We start from the raw sequence: 26,777 nt of genomic DNA, 5'->3' as shown, positions 1-26,777 counted from the left end.
AACTATCTTCATGCTTTTATGCATAGCATTACACTAATTTATAAATAAATACATATTTTCTCGTAGGAAAAGATTTTAATAATGTCACACGATCGTACTAAATTACGCAAATGCGGCTCGCTTAGTAGTGATGTCACGTGCAGCAGACGACATGGCGGCACAGACAAATTATATCAACAACAGGCAGGGCCTCTTCATGTCGCATGCGTTTGTGTGTGCCTTTTATTTGTAACGCTTTGGGGAGACTATACCGCTTGGCATCCCCTTGCCCCAGACTGAAGATATAATCGTCACCATGAAGTGCTTTATTGCTGTAAACCAGCTGAACAATCCGATTTTTTTAGACTTCGATGCAGAATTTACAAGGTTCATTCGTAAGAGAGCTGTGGAGTTTGGACTACAAGATGTAAGTTATTGCAAAATGTGCTGCTAGTTGTCTTGTCTCTTTCTGTCTGTCTCCTTGTCTGTCTGTCTCCTTGTTCTTTTACTCTGCCTGTGTGTGTGTGTCACTGTGTGTGCGTGTGTCACTGTGTGGTGTGGGTGTGTGTAACTGTCTCTTTCCCTCCCTCACTCGAACCCTCTCTCTGTCTCTCTCTCTCTGTCTCTCTCTCTCTCTCTCTCTCTCTGTCTGTCTCTCTCGATCTCTGTCTGTCTGTCTCTCGATCTCTGTCTCTCTCGATCTCTGTCTCTCTCGATCTCTGTCTCTCTCTGTCTCTCCCTCTCTTGCTCTCTCTCGCTCTCCCTCCCTCTCCCTCCCTCTCTCTCCCTCTCCCTCCCTCTCTCTCTCCCTCGCTCTGTCCCCTCTCCCCTCCCCTCCCTCTCCCTCTCTTTGTCTATAACCTTATCCTTCCGTAAGCTTTGATATCTGTCTCGATCTCTCTTATTTGATGCAAATCATTTATTTGATTCATGAGAAAGCACATCATCAACATAAAGTAGAAGTAATATGAAGTGCAATGCAGGTACAATGCTATTTAAAATAAAAATAAAAGTTTATTTGTTTACAAAATGGTTAGTATCACATGAGTTTTAAAAGCTGAGTTTGACCTATTATTCTTGTGTGTGTATTTAGCCAAACCAGCAATCAGAAAGTGCAGAGGTAGACACAGCTGTTGTGACCCAGCTATTTTCCCCACTGGTGCTGTCGCAAGTCCCCCTTGATGACCAGGTGCAAAACCCCTGCACATCCATCCTCTGCCCAAACGGCTTTCTGCTGGTGTTTAAAAAGGTGAGCAATATGATGTCATTCACTTTTTCAGCTAAGATGATCACGGTGCCCCAATAGACGATTTCCGGAAATAGTTCTGTCAGGTTTGTATGGGTTTATTGTGAAAAAGTGAATACCCTTGAGTTTGACAAACATTGGAGGGGCCATGCAAGGAGTGTGTCGGAAACATGTGTTCCTGTTCATGTGTTTCCGTCACACCCCTTGCTAGCGATTCACCCCTACAATGTTTGTCAGAGGAAACGCAAGGGTATTCACTCTTCCACAACCCATACAAGTCCAACAGAGTTATTTTCGGAATTTGTCTATTGGTACGAGAAGAAGAATCTGTATGTGTTTGTGTGTGAAATTGTTTTTTTCACTTTGCATTTTAAACATAAATTTGAAATTTCAGAGGGTTTCAATATTCTGGAGACGAATTGACCTTATCATATCCTCCCCACTACTTTATTCTCCCCTCGTCTTCATTTCAAAAAGAAAGTTATTCTGCAAATGTCTTGCTGTTGCGCTGTGCTTTATGATAACTTCTTTTTCCAGCTGGACGACGTGCAGTACATTACCATCAGTGGGGATGGGGAGGAGACTGAAGATTTTCTGCAAAGAAAAATTCTGGTGTTCATCCGACTGACCAAGTTTCTGTTTGGCCCTGTGTACTCTGAGTAAGTTGCTTGCTCTGAAACAAAGTATGACCACTAGCTGTTTGTGTTAATGTGTTGATCTGCTTCAGAACAATTTAAAATGAGAGCTTTTGGTTGTACAAGATGAAGTTTAGTCTTCAGTGATGACACTGCATATTATAAAGCTTGATCTGTGTGTGTGTGTGTGTGTGTGTGCTTGCTTGTGTGTGTGCATGTGTGCTTGTGTTTTTGTAAAAAATAATTTAATGGTTTTTTGAGTCACTTGAGAAAATGTGACTCTATGTAATCGGTCAGTGTTAGTCTGTCCGGCCGGCCGTCCGTAGACACCACCTTAACGTTGGACTTTTCTCGGAAACTATCAAAGCGATCGGGCTCATATTTTGTTTAGTCGTGACCTCCAATGACCTCTACACTTTAACGATGGTTTCGTTGACCTTTGACCTTTTTCAAGGTCACAGGTCAGCGTCAAAGGAAAAATTAGACATTTTATATCTTTGACAAAGTTCATCGGATGTGATTGAAACTTTGTAGGATTATTCTTTACATCAAAGTATTTACATCTGTAGCCTTTTACGAACGTTATCAGAAAAACAAGGGAGATAACTAGCCTTTTCTGTTCGGCAACACACAACTTAACGTTGGGCTTTTCTCGGAAACTATAAAAGTGACCGGGCTCAAATTTTATGTGAACGTGACTCATTGTGTTGTGAATAGCAATTTCTTCCTGTCCATCTGATGCCTCATATAATATTCAGAACTGCGAAAGTGACTCGATCGAGCGTTTGCTCTTCTTGTTTATGTATGTGTTGTTATATGTGTTCATGTTAATGAATACTTCCGTCTGTCTGTCTGTCTGTCTGCGCCTGTGTTTGTTTTTCTTTTCTAACAGTGTATGTGTGTTTACAGAATTGCGAACTGCATCCCATCAGAAAGGGCAGCACGATGGACCTTCCTGAGGAGTCTCATGAACACGTGGAGTCGCATGGCAAAGTCAGACCAGTCTTTTCTCGTAGAGGTGAGCTGTACATATACAGTGGAACCCCCCTTTTAAGACCTAAAACATCTGACAAAATCAGGTCTTAAAAAGAAGGGAGTCCTAAAATGGGGGTAAATTTACAGAGGTTATGAATAGGAAGTCTACGAAAACCGGGTCTTAAAAGGGAGGAAGTCTTAAATTGAGGGGTCTTAAAAAGGGGTTCCACTGTATATGATGTGAAAGTGAGGATTGAGTGTAACGAGAAGAGGGTTAGGGAAAAGAGAGGAATTTCTTTTAAAATGATATACTGCTTGCATGATCTATTCATTCTGTGCATAGTGTTGTTGTTGTTTTGTTGTTGTTGTTGTTGTTGTTGTTGTTGTTGTTGTTTTGTTGTTGTTGTGTGTCTGTTTATGCGCGAGTGTGTGTGTGGGTGCGTACATGTGCGTACGTTGGTGTATTAGTACCTGTGTGCATTTTGAGTATGTATCCATCTTCTTCTTCTTCTTCTGCGTTCGTGGGCTGAAACTCCCACGTACACTCGTGTTTTTTGCACGGGTGGAATTTTACGTGTATGACCGTTTTTTTACCCCGCCATTTAGGCAGCCATACGCCGTTTTCGGAGGAAGCATGCTGGGTATTTTCGTGTTTCTATAACCCACCGAACTCTGACATGGATTACAGGATCTTTTTCGTGCGCACTTGGTCTTGTGCTTGCGTGTACACACGGGGGTGTTCGGACACCGAGGAGAGTCTGCACACAAAGTTGACTCTGAGAAATAAATCTCTCGCCGAACGTGGGGACGAACTCATGCTGACAGTGGCCAACTGGATACAAATCCAACGCGCTGCCGACTGAGCTACATCCCCGCCCCTGTATGCATTAAAATCATGTATGAATGTGTCAACAAAAATATGAAATTAAACGGTAATTAATTTCAATAACCCCTTCGTCTCTTTACATATGAGTTGTTCTTCAGTACTGGTGACAGAAAGGGGGAAAAGTGGTCAAAATTCAAATCTCTAGTTTTGTTTTTGAAATATAGCTTTTCATAAAGCAGAAATACTGTAGTATCTGATGTACATAAGAAAAAATCACTGGTTCACATGGTTCTTACATAATCTAACTTTTAAAGCTGGTTCTTGTGTGTCTGTGTGTATGTTTGTATGATGACGATAGGACCCGAAACGGCTGCACGGACTGAGACAGGAATTGCAGAGAATGTTCTTTGCCACTCGAGTCGTGTCATAGGGTACTTTTGGAATAGTAAATTTGAAAGGATTCTTTAAAAAACGGCGGAAAACATTATATACCCTGTGAGCTATCGAGGATCCTCCCCGTCTGGGCTGTCGAAACATGGTCTTGTTAAAAGACGTTTTCAAATGGTTAACGGGGAGATACACTCAAAGCACATGTAGCGAAGTTATGTTGCCAAATCATCAAAGATCAACATTTCACTACACGGATCGATGCACACAGTCGAAATAGATGTGACTTTCACACGACCGAAGACTACTTACTAGCAGACTAGCAGACGACAAGATCTAAATATTTAGATCAGTGAGAGCAATCCGTTGAAGAACAGTTACTCCGCTTATTCGTCTTCAGTTAAGCTTATTTCCCCTGCCATAAGTTTCCTTGCAGATCTGCAGTCGCGTAGTGAAATGAACTAGTGTCATCGGAAGATTCTTCTCAGTCAATGATCAAAGCACAGTAAGTTCTATGCTGACAAAAGTCACTTTAGGAAAACACGACCATTGACTTCATTTATGAGCCCAAAGGTAACAATATCGACAAGAATGTACGCATTTGACATTAAATGAAACATTCATAGACAGTTTCCAACTCACCAGATCTGCCAAAGAGCCTTCATTCGTGAAAAACGATGATTTTAATCCGACAGGTATCGGAAACAATCTCTTGGTAACCTGCGTTTCTCCTTCCGAAGCGAAGTGACGGCGCCACATTTGTTTGTTTATGGCTGTTTATCGCGAAACAACACAGTTGAAATTTGTGTGTAAAATAGCATAAATGTGTGGCGTGTAATCTCCGAATCAGTTCGTTATCTGCGTTTCGATGGTAATTCAGTTAGCGTGGATTTACTTTGAATCGAAGGCGAAGGTAACCTGCGTTGCATGTGGGACGGCGTGAGCAAATTTGATTGCAATATTTTATACAGGAAGTAAATTTTAATGATTCTGGCTCAGTCTTGTAGATCTGTTATGCAGTGTTTTGGTAGTGTATCTGCTTTTCTACTATGAAGCTCATTTGGAGTGAAACGCTGATCGAAGTGGGGTACCCTAAGTGGGACATCAGCCGTATGCAGATTACGCCTCAGAACACTCTCGCATTTCACAAAGACAACAATAATTCGCAACATTTCAAGAACTGCATCAGTTTTATTAGATACTATTTCAACAAAAACAGCACAAACACGACTATTATCAACAACACAGAACGGGAGGTAAGTCTTCAAAGACGCACCAAGTGTGCGTTCCCGTTTTTGGACGCCATTTTTGCTAGCATTTTCACAGTAAATCTTAATATTTCCATATCTGTTGAATGATTTTGGTATTTTCTTTGATTGTGCCGATTCTCCTATCTCTCTGGCATGTACTGGGTGCTTTGTGACCAGTTTCTCCCCTAGACTGTATTGAAAAATGCGTCCGTGTGAGCTGACCCCCACTTGTGACCAGTAGCAAAGAACAACTCATATACATATGTAATTAAACGTGCCTGTAACATACCTTGCTTGTTTTTTGATCATGCATGGATATGTGTTTGCAGACAGGAATGCCATAATTATTTTGTATGCACATTTGTTAAGACTGTAAAGTTGGTGTGTGTGTCCAGGCAGTGGAGCGTCTGCACGTGAACCAGCTGGTGAGCGAGAAGTGTGTGGGGTTGCTGGAGAAGACAGTGCACAAGATGCAGGCCTCTGTCCACGACCATCCCACCCAGCACGCCTTTCTCCTCGTCAACAGCAAGCTGCTCGCCCTCTACTCCAAGTAAGACATTTTAGCTAGAAAAATTCATGACCATGTATGATGAGGTCTTTTAAAATGGTATGGGCACTCCACCCGTCACATATATCCTGCTATGTAAACCCCACGACCAACATCCAGTGGGTATCCAGATCCAGCTGGGGAAGAAGTTCGGGGGAAAAGGAAGAAAGAAACAAGAAAAAGCTGACAATTGTATGTTTGTGTTGGTTGGTCGGTTGGTTGTTCAGGGAACATATTTGTTGGCTGTTTATAAAGTGTTCCCTGTCATGAACTGTGAAGGGACACCCTTGGAACAAGGCAAAAGAGATCCTACATTGCAGGTGGCCTGTGATGAAATGCATCATTTTGACATGTAATGATGTATCTAGACCGAGGGTTAACAGAAGCCCGGCTGCCAACAATTACATTTTGATAATATCTGTGCCTGCCAAACGGTTGTGTGACGTGTCTAGTGTGTTGGCGAAGTGTCTTGTGCTTGTCACTTCTCGCTTTCAGCCCTCACCGCTGGCTAGCACCGTCTGTCCTTTTTAGGACAATGCGAAAAGAGAGCAGAATGCGTCAGTCTCTCCTGCCAGTACAATAACCTCTCCACAACAAGCCCTATGTAGGGCCTCCATCGCGGCGACAGGCGTAAACTGGGTACCGCAAGGCCCCAGGCTAGACTACAAGGACTCGGAGGAGGTTGGCCCCTAGACGTGCGGCATGCGGGCCCACCGGTGTGTGGAAACGCCCAGGTGCCCACGAACCAACCTCCAGCTATGGGTCAAATAGCCGGGCAGGATAGGCTCGTCAACCCTGGCAGGTAGCTGTCCTAAGAGAAGACCACTCTGAATTCAAAACGAGGGTAGAGGATGCTCATCATCCATGGAAGGAAACTCGTCTAGGAGAAGGAAAACTCCAAAATAAAACCCACGCAGTCCCTCGAAGACGGAACGGCACTGGCCTTTTTTAGGCGGGGAGAAGACCGGGTGCCTACGCTACTCTCGACAAATGGTTGTGTCATCAACGAATCAACGTGATGGTGTCGTCTTCATGGGTCGCAGCCAGGTGAGGATAATATCTGTAATTTCTGTTTGAAAAAGACGGAGCTCCTTTGAGCTGCAGTCAGCGGACATTTTGCTGATGACGCTGTGATAAACTCTGTGTTTTGTGTCGGAAACAGACGGAGCTCCTTTGAGCTGCAGTCAGCGGACATTTTGCTGATGACGCTGCTGGCGCAGGACATGTTTCCGTTCAGGAACACCTTGGAGGACCTAATGATCTCCATCCCCACCTACCCTGTCCACCAGCGCCACACTGACACTCGGCCCCCTGACGCCGCTCAGCCAGACATTAGTAACGACAAAGAAGAAAGAAGTGATGAAAATGAAGAGGTATACAGTCAAACCTGTCTAAAGAGACCACTCAAGGGACTGAGCAACAGTGGTCTCTTCAGACAGGTGATTGATATAGTCGTAAAAAACGTCCGGGATCCTTTGGGGGGGGGGTCTTAATGGGCTGGTGGTCTTTATGGACAGGCGGTCTCCAGGGCAGGTTCCACTGTAATAGCTTGGGTGTGAAATAATCCAGCAGTGTTATTTCTCGGACAAAGAAGAAAGAAGTTATGACAAGAGGCGAAGCCTTCAAGGCTCACGTAAGAAATCGACAAACAGTAACACAAACTCAATCACTCCGTCACACATACACACACACAGTAAGCATAGGTGACACGGTGCAAGAGTGTGAGACACTAGATCTAGATCTGTCTGTCTGTAGCCTACTTTACTTACGGGGACACGACTGCCAGATGGCCAGATCGACACTGCGCTTTTGACAGCGCTTCCTCGCGCAGACACTGGGAAACACGCTGTGCAGATTAACCTGTAGAAAATCTCCTTTGGTATCTTCTTTATCTATTTTTCTGGAGCTACGAAACCGAACAATGTGAAATCGTCTTCTCCGAATCGGCGAACTGCAGCTCGGTGATAACTGTATCTATACCACAATCCTTCACGCGATCTGACCTAACCTTGACCCCTGACCTGGTCTACATACCACACACGACACAAACCAGTCACTTGTTTTTACCCCCCCAAAAACCCCCACCACCCGTTTTCTTTGGACACACTTTTAACTACATACGTGCCGACGAAATGTTGATCATTGCTTAAATATTTTGAAGCTGTTGCTTGGATAATAACCAGGTAAAATTAGTATTTCGGTGTTCAGTCAAATGTTAAAGTTTCTACCACAGACATACATACATACGCACGCACGCACGCACAGACAGACACAAGTTAGCATCGCATAGGCTACACTTACGTGAGCCAAAAATGAAGAGGTATGATATCTTGGTGAACGGCACAATGCATGGGTGTAACATAACAATGCATGAGAATCTGCCTCCTTTTGAACCTCACTAGGTTATCGAACGCAGAAGAAGAAGAAGAAGAACCTCACTAGGTGTTCATATCTGATATAAAAAATCAGCACATTAGTTTGATTTTGAATCTGTAGGCAACACTCTTCTTGTGTTAATCATTTGCCCTTCTTCTCTTACATCAGGGTTAAAGAAAACTGATAACATTGTCTAAATTGTGTGTAATAGAAGATTTGGTAAATGTTATTTTCTCCTTTTTGACGATAATTATAACACAGCAGTATAACCTTGAACGGTTGAAAACGACGTTAAACACCAAATAAAGAAAGAAAGAAATAACACAGCAGTGTTATTTCTCAGGCCTCAGCCTTCGGTCACTGGCACATACTTTCTTGATTTGACACAGTTTTCCAACCCATGTCCGGTCGACCGTGCTATAGTTTTAACGGCGTAGGAGGTCTTACTTTTGCCAGAACGTTTGGACTGATATATATTTTTGATCCAGATCCAACTGACGTATTATCCTTTGATTCTGGGAACAGTGCTGACACAGGGATTTTGCTAGGATTTAGCTTTTGCGGAAATGGCCTTGAAACTTTCAGCAATTTTTCAGTAGTTTTAAGAAGTCCTTTACTTCATCTTTGCAGCTTGAAAAAGTAGAGACTTGTATTGATCTCAATGCTTTATTCTAACCTCCAAAGCTGTGAGAAAATCAGAAAAAATGGAGTCTTAAAATGGAGGTAAATTTACAGATGTTATCAACGGGGAGAGGGGGGAGGGGTTTCCACTGCAAAAAACAAACAACATATCTTCTTGTTTGTTCAGTTTCACAGTGCTCCAACAACTCCGTCCCAGAGGTCACCAGCTCCCGCCACAGATGTGGAAAGTGACGTGGCCGGTCCCGTCAGCCACCTGCTTCTTGCCACAGCCACAAACACCACCAGGGAAGAAACTGTGATGGAAAAGACGGAGGGAGGGAGAGAGGGCGGTGGTGAGGGGGATGACGGTGGGTTGGAGCGGTTGATGACTCCGTCTCGACCATCAAAGGATTCTCACGGCCGTCCTGAGTCAGCGTCCAGTGAGCATAAAGGTTCCACCACCAGCAGTTCTGCAGGTTTGTTAAGCCTGTCCTTATCTGGGCCATGTTGACTACGTGAAGTATACTTGAAGTACCGTATTTGACGGATTACAAGACGCACCGTTTTATAAGCCGCACCCCCGACTTTTAACAACAAAATTGGGACGAGCCACGTATTGGCCGCGTCACTATATTAGCCGCCGTCGAAAAAAATATAATCAGATCGTGTCAATCAATCAAAACAACCAGGCAAACGAAAGTACGGTATTTGGCGAAATCGGCTCCGAGAATAAACAAGTGAAACAAAGAAGAAAAGTGAAAAAGTTTGAAGAAAAATATCACACACACACAATTTGTAACCAACACACACATGTAGTCCCGCCCGGAATAAGCTTTTTTTGGATGATTTACGACTTTTGCGCACATTTCGACCAGACGAAAACACAACATGGCGGCTCTCGGCTCCTCCAACTATCGCGAGACACAAAAAAACGAAATCTCGCGCGTGCGAGATCCTGATACATCCGGTGTTTCTCTGTACGCTATCTTGTCATGACGACTTGTTGACAAACGAAGATTCGCGAAAGAAAGAGAAAAGCGCCGAGTCTTGAGTAGAGAGCTAATAAAGTACCGGTAATCGCTAATCGAGCGAAATGAAAATCCGCGGCGACTTCCATTAGGTGAATGCTATTCAAGTTTAGGTAACGTTTTAGCCGCATCTTTTTATAAGCCGCAATGCGAATTTTTTTTTTTTAAAGTCGCGGCTTGTAGTCCGTCAAATACGGTATGCATTTACTGTTTTTGAGGAATTTTGCTGTAGGAACGACAACCGCTATCCCTGGGCATAATGTGCAGTCACTGTGTTTTACAAACCTTCTTGTGATGGTGTCACTGTAAGATTTACAGACCTGTTTACTCATACGATTCTGGAGTATTTTGTACGCCAAGTTTCCAAGAATACGATAAATACGCTGGTTGATAAGAAAGTACAACAATTAAAAAAATAAAACTACATTTAAAATTTTTTTTATTACGTCTATAAACTGAATGTGGGTTGTGTACGCAATTGGCCATGGATAAAATCCGGTTTGCTTCAGTTAGCGCTTACGATTGGTCTACATTTTCACAGGATTATACGTGATCCGACGAATTTCACTGCTAACAGTTTTACGTCAGTCACGGGATTAACAAGCACCTCTACCTGGTAAGAAAATACACTCAATATTTTGAAAATACATGAAGTCTCTGTGGAAAACCCATCAACTGTTCCAATTGGGTAAACAGGTCTGGATTTATCATGACATCCTAAAAGTTGAGAACTCTGGCCATGTGTCAGTTGTCAGCAAAATTAAGGTGGTAAGGTTAAGAAAACTACTGACTGCGTTGATACGATAACGTTAAGCCAGCTTGCTATTGATCAAAAACCCAGTTTTTTTTTTTTTTAAGTGCAAAGGGGAGTCAATTATTTTCAAAAGTGTAAGATGGATTTTGGTTGATACCATTTCAGATGTGTTTATTTTTAGAGTAAAATGATCGTCCATGTCGGTCCTCTCTTACTTAGTTTACATTGCTCTCAATGAGTGTGTACTATCAGTGTGATTTCTTTTCTGTGAATTTTCAGTGGAAACGGATTACCCGCCCCTCTCATCGCACACAACAGGGGACATGAGCGCTCAGACGGCAGTGCTGTTTTCAGCACGACAGTCTCAGGTGGAATTGGGCCTTCGACGCAATGATAGTCCTTTTGATGGCAAGCGCAGTGAAGGCAGTCGAGGGGTAATTTTTATAAGATGTGCGACATCTGTTTTGTGAATGTGTATGGTCTGCTTGTTTTACTCGAATACATCGGAACCTGCTCTGGTGTCGCCTCTAAAAACCACCACCCACCCACACTGACCACCCCGAAGGAGACCCAAGAGTTTTTGTTAAAGTTTTGTACCGATATAATTCACTTTACTATAGCGACCACTTGTCTATAATGACCACTTTTTGTCAGTTCCTTGGATGGTCGTTGTAGACAAACTTGAGTGCATTTTAGGGAGAGTTTCTATTTTTCCTAAATGCTGAGAGAAGCAACAATTAGACATGATTGTTATGTGTTCATTGAGAGCATGCATAACAGCGATGTTTGTTGTTATGGAAGTTCTTTTTTGTTTCACTGTACTGTTATTTGTGTCGTACAGTGAGCACAACGAGCAGTAGCAGTTGGAAGTTTTTAAAAACCTTTTTGCCTATTTTATGTTTTGTTTTCCAATGATATATTTCAAAAGGGAGAAATACTTGCAGTGAAAATGTCAATGGTTATTTTGTTAATGGACGATGTTCGGAAATAACTCTTGTCAGAGGACACTGCATAACCTACACATCCGAGTCAGTTACTGGTTTTGAACTGGTCGACCACGTGTTATTGGTTTACTCACTAAAGTGGGGCGCATCTCTTCCACAACGCTTGGAAATCCTGAGTTATTTCTAGAAAACATTTGTATAGGTTGGTTTGATATAAAAATGAAATTGTTTTATTTATTATTAATGCCCGCAGACCCCCAGCGATCACAGCTCCATGGTGCCAGAGGTGGGCAGCAACTTGGAGGGTCGGTCTCGCAGCGGCACGGAGCAGTCGATGCAGTCGAGCGTGACGCAGGCCAGCATCACCTCGGACTACTGGCCGCACGCTGTCTTCCTGCAGACACGGTCCTGTCAGCACGCCCCCCACTCCCTGCACTGCGCTCAGATCCTGCCCGGCATCACGCTCATCGTCGTGTCGCAGGTGAGGGGGGGATGTGGCTCCATGGTTAAGATGCTAGTTAATGGCAATACATGTAGATCTGTTGTCGTCGTGTCTCAGGTGGGGGGGGGGGGGGGGGGATGTGGCTCCATGGTTAAGATGCTAGTTAATGGCAATACATGTAGATCTGTTGTCGTCGTGTCTCAGGTGAGGGGGGGGGGGGGGGGGGGGGATGTGGCTCCATGGTTAAGATGCTAGTTAATGGCAATGCATGTAGATCTGTTGTCGTCGTGTCTCAGGTGAGGGGGGGGGGGGGGGGGGGATGTGGCTCCATGGTTAAGATGCTAGTCAATGGCAATACATGTAGATCTGTTGTCGTCGTGTCTCAGGTGAGGGGGGGGGGGGGATGTGGCTCCATGGTTAAGATGCTAGTTAATGGCAAAACATGTAGATCTGTTGTCGTCGTGTCTCAGGTGAGGGGGGGGGGGGGGGATGTGGCTCCATGGTTAAGATGCAAGTTATTGGCAATACATGTAGATGTTTTCTGGAAATAACTATGTTGTCGTGGTGTCTCAGGTGAGGTGGAGCTGGCTATTGAAATTTAACATTTGAAAGGTGTTTTTATATTTAGTCAAGTTTTGACTAAATATTTTAACATCGAGGGGGAATCGAAACGAGGGTATGGTGTATGTGTGTCTGTGTGTGTGTGTGTGTAGAGCGATTCAGACTAAACTACTGGACCGATCTTTATGAAATTTGACATGAGAGTTCCTGGGTATGAAATCCCCGAACGTTTTTTTCATTTTTTTGATAAATGTCTTTGATGACGTCATATCCGGCTTTTCGTGAAAGTTGAGGCGGCACTGTCACGCCCTCATTTTTCAACCAAATTGGTTGAAATTTTGGTCAAGTACTCTTCGACGAAGCCCGGGGTTCGGTATTGCATTTCAGCTTGGTGGCTTAAAAATTAATTAATGACTTTGGTCATTAAAAATCTGAAAATTGTAAAAAAAAATAAAAATTTATAAAACGATCCAAATTTACGTTTATCTTATTCTCCATCATTTGCTGATTCCAAAAACATATAAATATGTTATATTCGGATTAAAAACAAGCTCTGAAAATTAAATATATAAAAATTATTATCAAATTTTTTTTTTCGAAATCAATTTAAAAACACTTTCATCTTATTCCTTGTCGGTTCCTGATTCCAAAAATATATAGATATGATATGTTTGGATTAAAAACACGCTCAGAAAGTTAAAACGAAGAGAGGTACAGAAAAGCGTGCTATGCAGCATAGCGTAACCACTACCCCGCTCTTCTTGTCAATTTCACTGCCTATGCCGTGAGCGGTGGACCACGAGTATACGGTCTTGCTGCGTTGCATTGCGTTCAGTTTCATTCTGTGAGTTCGACAGCTACTTGACTAAATATTGTATTTTCGCCTTACGCGACTTGTTTTGTGTCTCTCCTTGAGAAAAAAGGTACATTTGCCAGGTAAAAAGGGGGGGGGGGGGGGGCTTCAGCAACCAAGAAAATTATCTGGATTGAGAGGGGTTTTGCCCCAGTTAGTTGTCTGTGTCTTTACAGATGATGTGCTACAATACTGCTGACCCTCTATGTCATCTGTTGAACATTGTACAAGCCTTGCTGCATTCTTGATTATACACTAGAATATACTGTGTATTATAATTAATGATACAGGAATATACTGTGTCTTTGCAGATTGTGTGCTACAATACTTCTGATCAACTTTGTCATTTGCTTAGCGTTGCACAAGCCTTGCTGGATTGTTGTTGAATAACTGAAGTGATCCAACACATGTCATTACAGATGGGGGGTTACAATGCAGCCGACCCGTTGTGTCAGGTGCTCAGCATTGTACAGGACTTGCTGCAGGGACGTCGCAACAAACTGGGCCGCACGCAGGGGCTGCACGTGCATGACGTCATCTCAGACCTGCTGCGGAAAGTGCACAACCTGGCCAAGAAAATCAAGGTCAGTGTATGCCAAAAAAGTCAAGGTCAGTGTATGCAAAAAAGTCAAGGTCAGTGTATGTCAAGAAAATCAAGGTCAGTGTAAAAGGCTGAACAGCATCATTTTGTCTTTTTCAGCATGTACCTAAATGGTACATAAATGATAATGATACATACTATTTTTAGAGTGCATGTATCCAGGGATAATCCCTGCTCAAAGCGCTGTTCACTCATTTTGGAAAAACACCAACACAAACCATAACATTGTTACAATGCACATATGTACAATGATACATATCAGCTTGCATGATAATAAAGGATCACACACACACACACACACACACACACACACACACACACACACACACACACTACCGCACGCGAAACACTAATTATTAGTGAAAAGATATGTACAATGCTGACATTAGGAACAGAATAGGTTTGAGTACTAATAGTACATATGTACCATAAGTGTTTTTCTGTCCATTAAAAGACCATTGGGTTGACGTACTTGTGAATGTTTTATTTTGTCTTAAATTAAACGTTCCAAAAACTTACCATACTTTTTTTTTTATTCTGAATTTTGGAACGATAGCAGTCAATCTGTTTTTGAATTTCAGACTTAGTTCAAGTATTTGTGTACTTTGCACTTCAAGTATTTGTGTACTTTGCACTTCAAGTATTTGTGTACTTTGCACTTCAAGTATTTGTGTACTTTGCACTTCAAGTATTTGTGTACGTTGCAGAGACGTGGCTTAGAGAACAGCAGCGGCGATGTGCTGCAGCGGTGGGAGAACGTAGAGATGCGAGAAAAACTGATAAGTTATCTGTCACAGGAGGAGCGCGAGCCAATGCATCCTGAGTAAGTGTTGATTTCTTGTTTGAGGGAAGAGAAAAAGGCCAAACAATAAAATGGAAAGGAGGAAAGATGGGATAACAGACTGTAAGTAGCATAACTGTAAAATCAAAAACATGACGATTCTCGCCATCTTTATAACAAGGATTATTTCTTTTTCTGTCCTTTGAAATGGAAGTGTTTGGATGGCAAATATTTTGTATTCGTAACGATTGCTACACAGATTTTCTGCACAAAACCTCATGATTACACAAGTGAGAGCAGGCATATTTATTACAGGATGTTAACAAACTTGTCGGGGATCCTTTGGGGAGGTCATTGTGGGCAGGAGGTCTTTGTCGAGAGGTGGTCGCCAGGGCGAGTTTGGACTGTATAGAGGTCATCATTTTAAGATGTCCACCTTTTGTTGTTTTATGAGTGTATTTTTTATTTATTTCTTAGTGTGAATGAATGCAAATGCGCTAGTACGCTGTCATACAGGAATCAAACACAACTCCAAATGTAAGTTCTTTCCACTGTATTAATCAGTTATGACAGCATGCACACAAATACACACAATCATGAACATAAAGGTTAGATACTCAAAAAATCCGGTACTCACAGTTTTGTAGCAAAAACAACTAGAGATGACAATCTCGTACAATTGCGCTATCAAAACTCTCTACTCTTCAATCAGGTAAAGAAATACAACCAGTCCGTGACCTCATAGGCGCACGATATCTATTTTAAGTGTAACGACTCACGGCTCTTGTATAGTCAAAAATCACCGTCTACTCTGTCTACTAAATATTCTGTATCTCTTAAGTAATCAAGTTCTTGTAGACATATTTTAATTCTGGTCCTACACAGAATCACACAGCTTCTATAGCCGTACACTAGGAAATGTATTTACTACTAAATCTTTTTACTGGCGACCTCGGTCTACGCAGTAACTGTCGCCCAGTGACCTCTAGGGTCCAACTATACGGACACAAAATAACCGTGCTCTAGCGTCTATAAATCCCGTCGAATCTCCGCTAGGTTAGCCAATAGGTAAGATAATTACGGCGACTTCTCAGATCCTTGGTGCCGTCATCTGGTCGCTACCTTCCTGTCTGACCGGTTATACGACGCACTGCACAACATAAATAGCGGACATCTTGTCTTAGATACCTGTCTGCTATGTTTAAAGTTACAGTGTTAGTCGATTCAACTTATGCGATAAACATTAACGATACTCAAATGCTTATTCCATTTACCTGTTAAGTGCTCTACTCGGGCTTCCTTTCTCCCGGTCGATTCCCGTGACAACCCCTCCCTGTCGCTGGACAGTGGTTAAGTGTAACTATACTTTCGTTGCGATGTACAAAGTCAACTCTCTCGGCCAGTGAGTTGAATTCACAGAACGTGCCATACACTTCTCTACGTCACTCTACTATCTCTGGTTAGCGCTCTAAAAGCGTGGAGGCTATCACTATAAACTTTGCCTGTCAATGTTATTCGTGATTTCCTTCACACTTAGTGGTGCTGTTGTTGTATTGTTATACATGTATGTAAAAAAATATTAAAAACATGTTTAAAAAAAAAGTTGACCGTATAGAGGTCAACATTATAACGATGCTCCTTTGCTTTGTGTGTCCCCAGGCTGGAGTCTCCGCTGATGGAGCTACAGCGACGCATGAAGGACCTCTTCCAGCAGCTCTTCGTGTTGCCAGGACGACTGGGGGGTGGGGAGGGGATGGGGGAGGCTGGGAGGGAGGTGATATCCAGGATGAAAGTCAAACTGCAACAGGAGCTGATGGACTATCGCGACTACCTCAGCGTCAAAGCACAGCGCAACATCACCATGACCTCGTATCCTTGACACATTTCTGATTACACTTTTCGTACAGTGGTGCCCAATTTATACAGTGGAACCTTCCTTTTAAGACATCAAAAAATCTGAGAAGATCAGGTCTTAAAGAGGAGGGAGTCTGAGGTTATGAACAGAAGAATCTGAACAAGTCGCGTAAGGCGAAAATACAACATTTAGTCAAGTAGCTGTCGAACTCACAGAATGAAACTGAACGCAATGCAACGCAGCAAGACCGTATACTCGTACTCGTAGCATCGTCAGTCCACCGCTCACGGCAAAGGCAGTGAAATTGACAAGAAGAGCGGGGTAGTAGTTGCGCTTAGAAGGATAGCACGCTTTTCTGTACCTCTCTTCGTTTTAACTTTCTGAGCGTGTTTTTAATCCAAACATATCATATCTATATGTTTTTGGAATCAGGAACCGACAAGGAATAAGATGAAAGTGTTTTTAAATTGATTTCGACAATTTAATTTTGATAATAATTTTTATATATTTAATTTTCAGAGCTTGTTTTTAATCCAAATATAACATATTTATATGTTTTTGGAATCAGAAAATGATGGAGAATAAGATGAACGTAAATTTGAATCGTTTTATACATTTTTTGTTTTTTTTACAATTTTCCGATTTTTAATGACCAAAGTCATTAATTAATTTTTAAGCCACCAAGCTGAAATGCAATACCGAAGTCCGGGCTTCGTCGAAGATTACTTGACCAAAATTTCAACCAATTTGGTTGAAAAATGAGAGCGTGACAGTGCCGCCTCAACTTTCACGAAAAGCCGGATATGACGTCATCAAAGACATTTATCAAAAAAATGAAAAAAACGTTCGGGGATATCATACCCAGGAACTCTCATGTCAAATTTCATAAAGATCGGTCCAGTAGTTTGGTCTGAATCGCTCTACACACACACACACACACACACACACACACACACACACACACACACACACACACACACACACACACATACACCACACCCTCGTCTCGATTCCCCCCTCTACGTTAAAACATTTAGTCAAAACTTGACTAAATGTAAAAAGCAAGGTCTTAAATAGGAGGAGTTTAAAAGGGGCTTCCACTGTACTGCCAAAAACCAAAGAAAATCAGGTTGGAAAACTGTTTCGGAGAAGTAACAAAAAAAGAAAGGAGTTATTTTGACAGACTTTATGAAGGGGTGAGGACCATTACAACGATTTTTGTTGGTTTTGGAGTCTTGATACTTGAAATTTAAAAATGTACAGACTTTATGATAATTAGTTTACATATTTTGAAAGGATTTTGTTGACATCTCGTCTGATGATAAGCAAAAACTTTGAACAGGAAATACTGTTAGGAGTTTGGTAGAAAAGATTCATTGGAATTGAGAAATGACGTTAATTTGTAAAGTGCGTAATTCTAGCTGTCGAAACATTTTTGAAGTTCTCAGCCTGCTGCAGATAAAAAATGTTTTATGTAAGAAAATGGCCATCTATCTTTCAGTGAATTGCTTTAAGACTTGATAGAGTACAGTTGAACCCACTTAAAACGAACACGCTAGTTACGAATTTTGACTTATAACGTATTAGTTTTAAGTTCCCAACTGAATACCTCTTTCTTCATGCTTAAAAAAAATGCTTGAAACGAATTCTTTGTAACAAATTTATGCTTATAACGAGCACTTTTTGGATTCCCAAGCATGCATAATGTCTGTAATTTACTCACGCTTATGGCGAAATCTTTAAACTCGTCCCGAGATCGACATATCATATCATTTGCATAACGAACCCCTCTTTTAACAAACACGTTTTCATCGCCCCAGAGCCGCTTTGTCTCTAAAAGTCACAAGGCTACAAGGATCTGCGTGTGAGGCGAGGTCAAAGGCAGGTCCATTGTGATGGCTGGGTGGCCTTCTTTATAGACACTGACCTTCTTCCCAGGGGTCATTGACCCAGTTTTAGCTATGAGAGGTGGTTCCCCTTTCATATGAGAGAGGAAACACTTCCTGCACCCGGGTCAGTGACCGAGTTTAACCTATGGGGAGTTTAATCTATGGGGCGGTCTCTTTGATGTCTTGAGAGGAAACTTGGCCAGGGTAGTACATATGCACCAGAACTGGTGGACACCATGAAATCGGAGATTGATCAGAATGTGCATGTACATGCTTTTACACGACTTTTTAAATTTTACTTCTAAAATTGTGACAGTAAAAAAATCAATCAATTCTCTTAATGCGAATTTCGGTTAAGACGAACTTATTTCCCGATCCCCAGTGATTCGTCTTAAGCGAGTTCGACTGTACTTCTTGTAAATGTGAACATGCCAGCAGCTGGAGAGAGAATTGTCAGGGCTGTGTGTGAAAGGGGTTGCTTTGGAATGTAGTACATATAATTTCTGTTGCGTCGTCTTCCTGAGAAACCTTAACCTCTGTCAGATATCTGGATGATTTTCCTGGACTCATCCACTTTATATACGTGGACCGCCAGTTCCAGCACATGACTGCTCCCTCTTTGAACATGATGATTGACCATGGCAAGGCAGATGCAACTCGCTTTCTGAAAGAAAAGGTAGAGTGGAAAAATTATATTTGTTAAGTTCAGTGGTACCTGTGCTCTGAGGACCAGCATAAAGTGCTCCCACATTTTAGGCGTTAGTTCCTAACCTTTATACAGTGGAGCCCCCCTTTTCTTCTTCTTAATTTTTGTCGATCACTCAGATGGAAACGCCGGTTCTCCGCGCAAATGTTGCCGTGCGCTGTAGGTCGTCCAGACTGCCATAGAGCTTCCCTTGCACCGTGGTCGCCTCCGCCCAGATCTGGCTCCTGAGGCCATCGTGTAGTGGGCAAGTCTGCAGCAGGTGTTCCGTTGTCATGCTGCCTGTTTGACAAGGGCACTGGTCTGACTGGCCAATTCTGAACTTGGTGAAAAGGTGGTGGTTCATTCGGTTGTGGCCTGTCTGCAGTCTGAATATGAAGACCTGCTCAGACCTTGTGAGCAGGTGAAAGGCGTCGTTTTTGTTGTAGTGTGGGTGCTGCTGCAACCTTTTTTTGTGTTGCTTGGCCTTGATGATGGTCTTCAATCAATCAATCAATATGAGGCTTATATCGCGCGTATTCCGTGGGTACAGTTCTAAGCGCAGGGATTTTTTATATTTTTTTATTTTTTTTATGCAATTTATATCGCGCACATATTCAAGGCGCAGGGATTTGTTTATGCCGTGTGAGATGGAATTTTATTTTTACACAATACATCACGCAATCACATCAGCCACCAGATCGCAGCCATTTCGGCGCATATCCTACTTTTCACGGCCTGATGGTCTTGGCTTCTTTGAAGGTGGTTGATCTGTCATTCTGGTCCTTCGTAGTGCCCTCCTTTGCCAGAGTATCTGCGGCTTCGTTGCCTAGTATGTTGCAGTGAGAGGGGACCCATTGCAGCACGACTGTGTGGGCTCTGCACAGGGAGGTCAAGGCGGATGACAGGTCATTCAGTTCTTTGTCTCTGGCAGTGTCTAAGAGCCCCCCTTTTAAGACCTCCACAAATCTGAGAAAATCAGGGCTAAAAAAGGGGGGAGTCTTAAAATAGAGCTAAATTTACAGAGGTTATAAACAACAAATTATGAAAAAGCAAGGTCTTGTAAGGAGGAAGTCTTAAATATTGGTTTTTTTTCTTCTTCTTCTGCGTTCGTGGGCTGAAACTCCCACGTACACTCGTGTTTTTTGCACGAGTGGAATTTTACGTGTATGACCGTTTTTTACCCCGCCATTTAGGCAGCCATACGCCGTTTTCGGAGGAAGCATGCTGGGTATTTTCGTGTTTCTATAACCCACCGAACTCTGACATGGATTACAGGATCTTTTTCGTGCGCACTTGGTCTTGTGCTTGCGTGTACACACGGGGGGTGTTCGGACACCGAGGAGAGTCTGCACACAAAGTTGACTCTGAGAAATAAATCTCTCGCCAAACGTGGGGACGAACTCACGCTGACAGCTGCCAACAGGATACAAATCCAGCGCTACCGACTGAGCTACATCCCCGCCCCATTGTTTTTTTTAAAGGGAGGTTCAACTGTTGTTTATACTCCAGTAGTCATATCTTTGTACACAGTGGTCAGTATAAGATTCAGTCGAAAGTAAAATATATGTATTGCATTGAGTTTTCATGCCACTAAGCACAGATCACTTCGTCACCAGACAGGTATGAGACCCTTCTGCCAGACCACACCAGATTGTTTGATTTAGCATCACTTTTTCAAACATTTTTGTTGGGGGGTGGAGGGGAGGGTTGCATGTTTCCAAGTTTGTTTCCAACTTCATGATCTCGTGCCTGCTAGAACATTTTTCAGTGGATATAAACGCAGTTGCGTTATACATTTTTGACTCAAAGATTTTATTTTCAGATCTGGAAAATGCATAGCTACATGGTGAAAAAGCTTCAGCAGGGTTACACTTCTGTGTTGCTACGAGAGGGTGACTTCTACTATTCCTTCTTCCTCTGGTTTGAAGACAGCATGGTGAGTTTGTGTGTGTGTGTTTCTCTGTGTGTGTGTGTGTGTGTGTGTGTGTGTGTGTGTGTGTGTGTGTGTATTTTCATACCAACTTAAATTTGACTGGTTGTTCAACCTATTCCGCTTTACGTTTGGTTGACATCAGTGTATAAAACCCTAGTTTGATCACTGTGTGTTTGTCTAGTGCTGTGGCTGTGTATGTTTTCTTACTCCATTTTTCTTCCTTATGCAAATGTTGATGTGCAGGGAAACCCAGTGCCGGTTCAGGAACCATACAAACCTAACGTGGAGACACCCCTGCCTGGAACACTGACTGGCTCATTTTACAAGTCAGTATCTCTTTGTGTGTGTGTGTGTGTGTGTGTGTGTGTGTGTGTGTGTGTTTGTGTGCATGTGTGTGTGATATATTTCATATTTAGGGTGATCATATGGTGGTTTCCAGAGTGTTATGTTTTCTATTTAGGGTCATCAAATTTTGATTTACAGAGAGATTGTGAGAGTGTGTGTGTGTGTGTGTGTGTGTGATATTTCATATTTAGGGTGATCATATTGTGGTTTCCAGTGTGTGTGTGTGTGTGTGTGTGTGTGTGTGTGTGTGTGTACATGTGTGGGAACAAGTGTGTGATTTATTGAGGTTGAAGGTGTGATTGAATGATCCCAAGTGGGGGTACTACGTGCTGTGTACCATTTTGCACTTCACATTTGTAAATGTAAAAAAACTGTTTGAAAAGCAGAAGGTAGCCTTTTACATTATTTGTGAAATGGTTTTCCTTCATGCCATTGAAAGTATTTGTGCAATGTTCTCACTTCTGGTTCATGGCAGTGAAATGGTGAAAATGTTTTCATTTCTACTTCATTCCATTGACAATTATTTGTGAAATGTCTTTACTTTTACTTCATGATTTGTCTTTTTCTTTCCCCAGACGACTGAGACGTCAGTGTTTTCCGCACAAAGTGGAGGGAGCCATTCACTGCTATGAGATGTTTCTCATGCACGTCGGTTTGGTCACGCCCCAGTACATCGCTGCTCACTGCCAGAAACTTGCTCATAAACTGTGGGAGATGTCCGGTGAAGCCTTTACCCCGGTCAATCTCTTGTGAGATCTTCGTTCATGGAGAGAGGAAACAAATTTCATCGGTTTCGGATAGCATTCACAATATGTGATGAAGAGATGATAACAAGCGATAACCAACCAATCATCTTCGTGTGTACTGGAGTAATTTATTCCTTGTGTGAGGAAGTCTTCAAATGAAACAAAATGTCACCCTGGAAGTCAGTGTCGTGCTGCCGACATGGCAGGGTAAAATCGGGTGTGGCATGCAATACTTTCACCATGAGGTGACTTTGAGAGTGAAAGGCGCAGTGGCCTAGTGGATTAAACTCTGGCCTCACATGCGGAAGGTCGCGTGTTCGAATCCCGGTCACGCCTGGTTGGTTAAGGGTGGAGATTTTTCCGATCTCCCAGGTCAACTTATGTGCAGACCTGCTAGTGCCTTATCCACCTTTGTGTGTACACGCAAGCACAAGACCAAGTGCGCACGGAAAAGATCCTGTAATCCATGTCAGAGTTCGGTGGGTTATAGAAACACATTGATACCCAGCATGCTTCCCCAAAAAAGCGGCGTTTGGCTGCTTAAATGGCCGGGTAAAAACGGTCATACACATACAAGATCATGGGAGTTTCAGCCCATGAATAAAGAAGAAGAAGAAGAAGAAGAAGCATCGTGACGAACGTAAGCAAGTTATCCTCATGCAAGACTGTGATGCCGGCCTGAAAATCAGACAATGGAACGGATCTTTGTCAAAGTGTTCTGAGAGGGTTTCACATTTGCATACAGTGATGGATTTGTGCGAGCAGTGATCAGCTTGAAAGCTGAATACCAATGAACTTGTCAGAGACTGGATACAGGGTTACCCCCCTTTAAAGACCTAAAAAAAATAGAAGAAAATAAGGTCTTGGAAAAGGGAGGAGTCTTAAAATAGGGGTAAATTCACAGTAAGTCAGAGAAAACAGGTTCTTAAAAGGGAGGAGTCTTAAAATAGGGGTAAATTCACTATAAGTCAGAGAAAACAGGTTCTTAAAAGGGAGGAGTCTTAACATAAGGGTAAACTCACAGTAAGTCAGAGAAAACAGGTTCTTAAAAGGGAGGAGTCTTAACATAGGGTAAATTCACTGTTTGTCAGAGAAAACAGGTTACATAATATTTAGCCCACAAATATTTTATTGCATAAAATGAAGTTAAAAGAAAATAGTTTATGTAGTCTTTGTAATGAAATTGATTATATTGAACACTTCTTTTGGAAATGTAGTAAAATGAAATTGTTTTGGGAAAATGTTAGAAGATGTATATTTGTTAATACGGGAGAAAATATTATATTAACAGAAAAAGATGTATTGTTTGGATACTCTCCAGAAGTGCAAACCCCCATAAACAAAATTATTAATCATATTTTGCTCATTTCAAAAATGTGTATCAGTAAGTATAGATATGGTAGACCTATTGATTTGAATGTGATGTTAGGATATGAATTAGCATTGAGATATTTCAGTATTGTGTAAATGCTGAAGGATGAATGAGGATACGTTGTAGCCGGATGCTTGAATTTTTTTGGATTAAAAGCCCCACAATGATGTGCTTGGCAAATTTAAAAAAAAAAACCCAAAAAAAACCCCAGGTTCTTAAAAGGGAGGAGTCTTAACATAGGGTAAATTCACTGTTTGTCAGAGACAGACCTGTTTACCAGTACGATTTGGGCGTATTTTGTACGTTAAATTATTATCAGTACGCAAATACGCGACACACGCACAAAATACGCATAAGAAAAAGTCTAAAATACGTTTTCCGGTGTTGGTGTGCTGATTACGGGATGGTACAACTGATACCGGTTTCGGTCGAAGGGAGATAACTATGACAGCGAGTCTTCAGCTGTGGAAACCTTGTTCAGTTGTCTGGACAATCGGGACTCCTCCCTTTTAAGAACCTGTTTTCTCTGACTTACTGTGAGTTTACCCCTATGTTAAGACTCCTCCCTTTTAAGAACCTGTTTTCTCTGACTTACAGTGAGTTTACCCCTATGTTAAGACTCCTCCCTTTTAAGAACCTGTTTTCTCTGACTTACTGTGAGTTTACCCCTATTTTAAGACTCCTCCCTTACAGTGTAAGTCAGAGAAAACAGGTTCTTAAAAGGGAGGAGTCTTAACATAGGGGTAAACTCACTGTAAGTCAGAGAAAACGGGTTCTTAAAAGGGAGGTAGTAATTAATTGGGGGGAGGGGGGGGGTCTTAAAAAGGGGTTCCACTGTAGTCTGATGAATCATCTGGCAACTTGCTCTTTCAAAGACATGCCTTGATGTATGTGATAAAAGGGATGTTGTAAATAAATTTTGTGCAAGTCTGTTGTTGTTGTTGTTGTTCATTGCAAGCATTTGACACTTTGTTTTTGTGGATCAAACCAGGCTATTGTTAAAAGTATTCTGTCTCGTTATACATGTAACCAGAAAGTCTGGAGAATTTGGAGTAAAACATATATTGCATACATGTGCACTTACCTCGGTATTTGCTTGGAATATTAACTATGCTTATACATGTAATATGTATGGAGATAGTAAAAATTATGTGGGGCTTCCAGCCATGGAGGCGATCTGTGATATAAAAAACGCTCGCGCTGGACCTGAGTACTCTTCAGACTGGCTCGCTCAATAAAGGCGTTTTTGGAACAGTTTTCTGCGGACTATATATAACTTTTAGAAGCCCAATGGAAATAACCTGGGTGTGCGTTAGGCATACCTGCTTTGATTAACTCGAAAATGCTCCTTAAATAAGTTTTCATTAGGCAAACAGTTTTACGTCACAGCCTCGATTCTTTTCATCAACTTTATTTTTCAGCGCTAACAAACAAAACCCAAGCGATTTCAGATACTTTAATATTATGTAAAAATTTGAACATGCAGCCCAAACTCAGCCGTCCCTACCAACCCTACCGTTCAAAGCAGTTCCGTTAACGATCAGTTACGTTCATTGCGGTTCTGTCCTGATCCCTCCCGTGCCCGCACTGTTCCTTGGTCGGTACGGGAACGGGACCTAGAACGGTTGTGTGGAAAGGGGGTAAAAGACCCGACCACTTGGCTTATGGTGGAGACAGCTGGAAGATCTCTGGATATAATTGAAGAGGAGTAGCCTTCCTTTTAGAAAATGTGTACTCTGCCTTGCAGATTACAAATTTGTGCTGTCGGGGCTGGGTAAAGGGAGTGGAGGGTAAGGGGGTGGGGGGTCACGTGGGTAAGCGAGGGGTAAGAGAGACGAAAGAGAAAACTGGACAGGGAAAAGTCACTGCCTGAAGTATTCAATAAAGCCACACACACAAAAAAGAAATTCCACATATGCAGGTTTTCAAATCATATTTTTGCAAAGTATCTGCACAAGCATGTGTGCCTCTGTGAGTATGTTCGTGGCTGCTTTCATGGGGTGCCTGTATCTTCAGGAATTTGAGGATTTCTTTTATCTCTCTTTTTCTGACACCGTTGATTTAACGTCATTTTTACAGGACAGTTTTTTTCCTTTCAGTTATAAGTTGTAGTAGTTTGACCTTATTGTTTTAGGACAAGTAGAGCTCGTTCACCAGTAGCAAAGACTCACTCAGTCCTGTGATGGGGGGGGGGGGGGGATCTCCCGTGACCGGCCACCTGCAATGTACGGACAGGTTTGCACTGGCCCAAGGGTGTCCGTTCATGAGAGGGACTGCTGTAACAGCAAAACTATTGTGAAACATAAGTAATCAATTTATGCACTTGACTATATTCACAACAGGGACCTATCACTCTTCTTTGCATGTTTTTATGCCTACGGATTTTCAAATACTCTGCAACACATGTAACCCAAATTCAACATGTGCCCGTACAATACCGATTCTTTTATGAAAACATTGCTTCGGCCATGTTGATTTTAATCAACCAATTTTCTTGTGATACCTTGACTCACATTGCGTATCAACTACGTATATCATAGCACCATGATGTCAACAGTCCTTCAGTTTCTGACTTTGTGCCCTGTGGTGACAAAATGGACAAGTTCAAAATCAGGAGAGAGAGAGAGAGAGAGAGAGAGAGAGAGAGAGAGAGAGAGAGAGAGAGAGAGAGAGTGTGTGTGTGTGTGTTACATTACGTCTACCGGCCTCGATACAATCTGCGTACTCTACCACACTTTTCCAGTTCTGACACGGAAACGTATCCTTGGCACAAAGGGTCAAAAATCCCCAAAATAAGGCCTTAAATGAATAAGGCCTTTTTTCCTTAAATAAGGGCTTATTTTCAAGAAGGGCTTATTTTTTTAAGGCCTTATTTCTTTACGGCATTATTTCAGAATAAGGCCTAGGCCTTAACAGAAATAAGGCCTTATTTTTTTAAAGAAAAAAAGTGTAAAAATCATGATTTACAAAAAGTCTTTGGGGACTCGAACTCGAGACCACCGGCTTTGGGGGCAAACGTCTTACCATCGCGCCACAAGGCTTACACAATCGAGGCGTGAAAACTAAGACTTGAACTGCCAACATAACTGCCACGTGCCCGAGTTTTCGAATCGAGCATTTGTTGACTCGTCGTTTTTCCCGTTCGT

General features: G+C 42.2%; 1 protein-coding gene across 1 annotated transcript; it reads left to right on the top strand.

Annotated features, from left to right (window-relative positions):
* The first annotated feature begins 149 nt into the window (after window positions 1-149).
* On the top strand, window positions 150-26,774 carry LOC138981934 (BLOC-3 complex member HPS1-like). The gene is made up of 17 exons (XM_070355109.1): window positions 150-406; window positions 1,073-1,228; window positions 1,763-1,884; window positions 2,770-2,878; window positions 5,694-5,848; window positions 7,008-7,218; window positions 9,030-9,318; window positions 10,904-11,058; window positions 11,822-12,049; window positions 13,844-14,008; window positions 14,733-14,848; window positions 16,466-16,675; window positions 19,094-19,226; window positions 21,058-21,171; window positions 21,412-21,494; window positions 22,089-23,300; window positions 23,843-26,774. The coding sequence occupies exons 1-16, from the start codon at window positions 296-298 to the stop codon at window positions 22,264-22,266; spliced, it is 2,535 nt and encodes an 844-aa protein (XP_070211210.1). The 5' UTR covers window positions 150-295; the 3' UTR covers window positions 22,267-23,300; window positions 23,843-26,774.
* The last annotated feature ends 3 nt before the right edge of the window (window positions 26,775-26,777 follow it).

Source organism: Littorina saxatilis, linkage group LG12, assembly GCF_037325665.1.
Source record: "Littorina saxatilis isolate snail1 linkage group LG12, US_GU_Lsax_2.0, whole genome shotgun sequence".
NCBI classification, from domain to species: Eukaryota; Metazoa; Mollusca; class Gastropoda; order Littorinimorpha; family Littorinidae; genus Littorina; species Littorina saxatilis.
Note: the sequence above shows the minus strand (reverse complement) of the source record. Positions and strands in the feature narration are given on the sequence as shown.

Excerpts from the sequence above, each read along its gene's own strand:
- LOC138981934 (XM_070355109.1), top strand. The coding sequence starts at position 296 with ATGAAGTGCTTTATTGCTGTAAACCAGCTGAACAATCCGATTTTTTTA. Across the intron at positions 14,009-14,732 it reads ACCTGGCCAAGAAAATCAAG|AGACGTGGCTTAGAGAACAG; the intron begins GTCAGTGTATGC and ends TGTACGTTGCAG. Across the intron at positions 21,495-22,088 it reads CTGACTGGCTCATTTTACAA|ACGACTGAGACGTCAGTGTT; the intron begins GTCAGTATCTCT and ends TTCTTTCCCCAG.